General features: G+C 32.5%; 1 protein-coding gene across 2 annotated transcripts in view; it reads right to left on the bottom strand.

The window, feature by feature from the left end:
- Positions 1–5,697, bottom strand: part of LOC117119211 (sulfotransferase 1C2-like) — a 25,324-nt gene that overhangs the window by 8,185 nt on the left and 11,442 nt on the right. Inside the window, exon 1 of one of the 2 annotated variants that reach the window (XM_033264020.1) lies at positions 3,802–4,121. The exons of the other annotated variant lie outside the window; for it this stretch is intronic. Within the exon in view, the coding sequence (XP_033119911.1) occupies positions 3,802–3,934 (133 nt within the window). The 5' untranslated portion in view covers positions 3,935–4,121. Of the gene's footprint in view, positions 1–3,801; positions 4,122–5,697 lie in introns of those variants that run through there. 2 annotated transcript variants of the gene reach the window in all.

Raw genomic sequence — 5,697 nt, 5'->3', positions numbered from 1 at the left:
GTGAATTTGTGAACAAGATCGGAGATCTAAAGATGCAATCTCTACCGTGCATCAGTGGCGGCCCGCTGGATCTCAATAGAGATTCTTTAATAATATATAAATTTTAAAAGGCAAATGGGAAAAACCCATAAAGTAGCAAAACGTCTGCAGATATTGGGATTCCTTCCAGTGGATGCTTAGTTTATTTTGTCATTCTGATCGGATCGGATCATATATAATATACGGCAGAATTTCTAGCCGTATTGCCATATTTATCTGGCTGAACGCTCTCTTGAAGCGTAGCATTGTGTAGTACAATGTCCCCGACGGTTATTTGGACCTGTTGAACCATGAAGCCTTCGTGGTCTAGTGGTTATGACGCTCGCCTTGTCAGCGAGAGGTCGCAGGCTCGAATCCCGTTGAAGGTATTTTATTACACAATGACTTTTATAGGACTTTATTCGTTGAAAAGCTACATGTTAGCCTACGATGTTCCATCATGTCCTTATTTAAACACTGTATATGTACCTTTGATTATTTATATTATATTTATTCAACAGTGTTAACGGCTAACTCCCTTCAATATCATATATATATATATATATATGTATATATATGTATATATATGTATATATGTATGTATGTATATATGTATATATATATGTATGTATATATGTACGTATATATATATGTATGTTTATATGTATGTATATATATATGTATATAAGTATGTATATATATATATATATATATATGTATATATGTATGTATATATATGTGTATGTATATATATATATATATGTATATGTATATATATATATATATATGTATATATATGTATATGGATGCATTTCACGATCTTAATATTATTGAATTTCTCCAGACAGCCTACACTGGAAATCATATTGTTATAGGCCTAAAGCAGATGTTAAATAATATAATGAAAGGCTTAAAATTCGATCCCCTAACTTCCAGTGATAATTATTATTATGATAACGAAAATATTAAAATTGATTTGCAGCTTCCATACATACAAAATAGTTTATCTGATAGAATGGATTCCCTCAACAAATGTAAATAATTTGATATAGATGACTTGCATAATTATTTTAAAGACATTGACAAAACAGAAATTTCAATGATTTACTTCAATACCAGAAGCATAAGTAAACATTTGGAAGGACTTAAAACGCTTCTTAATTTAATGGATCATAAGTTTATAATTACCGGGGTCACCGAAACATGGCTAAACCAAATGTCTCACTGTCGCAACCCTTCCTGGTTATACTTTTTTCACGTTAATAGAAAAAATAAAATGGGAGGCGGAGTTGGTATTTACATTTGTGAGGGGTATAATGCTATTGAACGAAAAGACATCAAAATAGACAACTGTGAAGTAAACAGTGAATACCTTTTTATCGAAATAATTAGTAAAAATTTTTAAAAATATATAATTATTGGAATTGTATATAGACCACCTGACCTCTCTATTGAAAATTTCCAAGCCATTATGATGGAACTACTTTTTAAGATAAATTCAGAAAATAAAATTTGCCATTTTTGGAGATGTTAATATTGACCTTATTAATTATAGTGAAAATAATCTAGTTAAAACTTTTATCGAAAATATGATGGCAAATTCACTCTTCCCCCTTATATCAAAATCAACTCGGATAACAAATACATCAGCAACCCTAATTGACAACATTTTTTACAAACCAAATAAACAGAGAGGTCACAACGGATATCCTTATATCAGATTTAACTGATCATCTACCTGTATTTTACGTTGAAACGTCTGTACAAAATACACATAAACTTAACAAAGAAAATCCTCTTATGTATAAATATACCGTTAATGATGAGTCAATTCAAACTATTATTCATGATTTATATAAAATGGACTGAACAAATGTAATCCTTCAAAAAACCCAAATATTGCCTACGACATGTTCCATGGTGATATAAAAATGATCCATGATAAACAAGTTCTAAAAAAGATCAAACAAATAGATCTAACAAATTCAAGTAAATTTAAACAACAGTGGATGACAAATGGATTATTAAAATCTAGCAAAGGAAACTTAAACTTTATAAAAAATATTTAAAGTCGCAAAACCTCATGGACAAAAAAAAAACCATGATAAACACCGTAACGTGTATAATAAATTATGTAAAGGGCAAGAAGGGACTTTTATGTATCCGGATTATCAAAATGCCAGGGGGACATGAAAAAAACCTGGGACACAATAAACTCTGTTATAAATCCAAATTAGTCTAAACTAAAATTTCCCGATACCATTAAGCATGATGATACATTTACAGATCCTACTATAATACCAGAACAGTTTAATAATTATTTCATTAACATAGGACAATGATTATGCAAAGATATAAACTCTAATGTCAATCCATTACGTTATTTAAAAAAACAGGCAAGCTAACTCATTTTACATTAAACCTGTTACAATTAAAGAAATATCTGATATAATCAGAAATCTAGACAACTATAAGAGTTCCGGATATGATAATATATCTCCAAAAATAATAAAAAGGATTTCAAATATTATCGTAAGCCCCCTAGTCCACATTATAAACTGTTCTTTTGAAACTGGCATTGTTCCTGATAAACTAAAAATTGCTAAGGTTATCCCCGTTTACAAAAAAGGAAAACATGATGAAATTACTAATTACCGGCCAATATCTTTGCTCCTTGTTTTTTCTAAAATTTACTAATTACCGGCCAATATCTTTGCTCCCTGTTTTTTCTAAAATTTTCGAGAAGGCAATGCACGATAGACTTTATGACTACCTAACTAAATATAAAAAATTAAACCCCCATCAATACGGATTCCGTGCTAAACACTCCACCTCGCATGCCATCCTTGAACTAGTTAAAGCTATCCTAACTTTTTTTGAATCAAATATATTTCTTGACAGTGTTTTTATGGACCTGTCAAAAGCTTTTGATGTAATGAAACATGATATTTTGATACAAAAGATTCATCATTACGGTATAAGGGGCACATGCCTTTTGATAAAAAAAATTCATAATTACGGTATAAGGGGCACATTCTTTTTTTTTTTTTTTTTATTTTCTTGAGAGTCGTCCATGATCGCTGGCACTTTCCGGGCAAGTACACTGTCGAAGATGTCTTGGTGTCTGAGGCGCATGGTATTATCACTATGACGTGATAATCACTGAGGCATTTCCATTTCTGGGAGGTGCTGGCGATTTTTGTGGGCGATCCCAAATATGAAACTTAAAAAGTTGATGTGTTTTTTTTGTATTCTGTGTGTGTATGTTTTGTATGTTTGGTTTTCAAACTGACAAGCCACCGCTTCTTTTGATGCTTATATGTAATCTGTAATTTGTTATGAAATTTTCTGAATAAAGGATTGAATGACTAAAAAAAAAAACGTAAACATAGGTGGGTAGACGGATGGATGGACGGACGGATGGACGGACGGACGGACGAATGGATGGATGGATGGATGGATGGACAGACAGGCATACATATAGATAGATAGATAGATAGATAGATAGATAGATAGATAGATAGATAGATAGATAGATAGATAGATAGATAGATAGATAGATAGATAGATAGATAGATAGATAGATAGATTGATAGATAGATAGATAGATAGATAGAATAGACAGACAGACAGACAGGCATACAGCCAGACCGACAGACCTACAGATAGACAGACAGGCAGATAGATTCGCACATGTAACCCAGTGCTACATAATATTGATTACGTGCCACGTGGGGATAGGTTGGTTTGTGTATATACGTATATTAATCAATATGGTTTTACCTGATTTGGGGTATGTGCACAGCCAAATGTCGTCTTCGCGGACTTCGAAGTCCTTTATATTTTTTAGCACTTCTTCCGGATTCGCATTCTTCATCAGCGGAACCCCTTCATATTCCCATAAGAGAGAATCCATATCTGAAAGAACAGGTAGGCCTAAGTCCAAAGATCGGTTTATAGCAAGCGTACCGTAACAGTATGTCTCAACGTACAGTGCTGTTTGTTTCCAACTGAACTGGTTCAGTCAAATTTCGGCCTATTGTATACGCTTGTAAAATCAACTCTCACCTACATTTGAGAATCCCATAGTACTTAGAAGTGACTTTGCAAGTATCAAATAGTTCAAACGTTGGGTCGTCGTAACGGCACTGGCCGTACTGGCTATAGCCGAACCATTTTTTTTTTGTTAGGCCTACTTTTAAGATAATAACATTTTATCTGTAGAGCTATACAGCAGTAGCGGCGCTACGGGAGCAAGGAGGGAATTTTACTCCCAGAAAAAAATTCTTTCTCTCCCACCGATTGCCGCCCCCTCCCAAAAAATCGTCGAGGATAAAAACGAGTAATACATGTATTTTCTACATATTAGTAGACTCACTATCTATAAAATCTATAAATGAGCCTCTGAAGCCCATACATTGTCATATTTTTGACCACTTTCGAAACAATTTAATACGCCCGACCATGCCCACTTTGCTGTCGTCGGGGTGCCCCCCCCCCCATTATAGTGTCTGTCTCTTATACACATCTAGATGTGTATAAGAGACAGGGGGTTGGTGCCGTCATGAGATAAACAGCATTGACGGAACAAAAACAGGGGTGGATCCAGAAATGTCTAAAAGGAGGGGGCCGGAAGAGGGACCAAAAGTGGGGCCGATCGGGGTAACAATATCATAAGGGGTCCGGGGATATTCCCCCTCGAAATTTCTGTGTTAACCTCTAACGCCTTTAGGGCGATCATTGTTTTCTTTTTCTTTCTTTCTTTCTTTCTTTCTTTCTTTCTTTCTTTCTTTCTTTCTTTCTTTCTTCTTTTTTTTCTTTCTTTCTTTCTTTCTTTCTTTCTTTCTTTCTTTCTTTCTTTCTTTCTTTCTTTCTTTCTTTCTTTCTTTCTTTCTTTCTTTCTTTCTTTCTTTCTTTCTTTCTTTCTTTCTTTCTTTCTTTCTTTCTTTCTTTCTTTCTTTCTTTCTTTCTTTCTTTCTTTCTTTCTTTCTTTCTTTCTTTCTTTCTTTCTTTCTTTCTTTCTTTCTTTCTTTCTTTCTTTCTTTCTTTCTTTCTTTCTTTCTTTCTTTCTTTCTTTCTTTCTTTCTTTCTTTCTTTCTTTCTTTCTTTCTTTCTTTCTTTCTTTCTTTCTTTCTTTCTTTCTTTCTTTCTTTCTTTCTTTCTTTCTTTCTTTCTTTCTTTCTTTCTTTCTTTCTTTCTTTCTTTCTTTCTTTCTTTCTTTCTTTCTTTCTTTCTTTCTTTCTTTCTTTCTTTCTTTCTTTCTTTCTTTCTTTCTTTCTTTCTTTCTTTCTTTCTTTCTTTCTTTCTTTCTTTCTTTCTTTCTTTCTTTCTTTCTTTCTTTCTTTCTTTCTTTCTTTCTTTCTTTCTTTCTTTCTTTCTTTCTTTCTTTCTTTCTTTCTTTCTTTCTTTCTTTCTTTCTTTCTTTCTTTCTTTCTTTCTTTCTTTCTTTCTTTCTTTCTTTCTTTCTTTCTTTCTTTCTTTCTTTCTTTCTTTCTTTCTTTCTTTCTTTCTTTCTTTCTTTCTTTCTTTCTTTCTTTCTTTCTTTCTTTCTTTCTTTCTTTCTTTCTTTCTTTCTTTCTTTCTTTCTTTCTTTCTTTCTTTCTTTCTTTCTTTCTTTCTTTCTTTCTTTCTTTCTTTCTTTCTTTCTTTCTTTCTTTCTTTCTTTCTTTCTTTCTTTCT

The sequence above is a fragment of the Anneissia japonica genome, unplaced genomic scaffold (assembly GCF_011630105.1).
Source record: "Anneissia japonica isolate Jap-2015-1 unplaced genomic scaffold, ASM1163010v1 scaffold287956_len95842_cov151, whole genome shotgun sequence".
Lineage (NCBI taxonomy): Eukaryota > Metazoa > Echinodermata > Crinoidea > Comatulida > Comatulidae > Anneissia > Anneissia japonica.
This window is presented reverse-complemented; position numbering and strand designations above follow the sequence as displayed.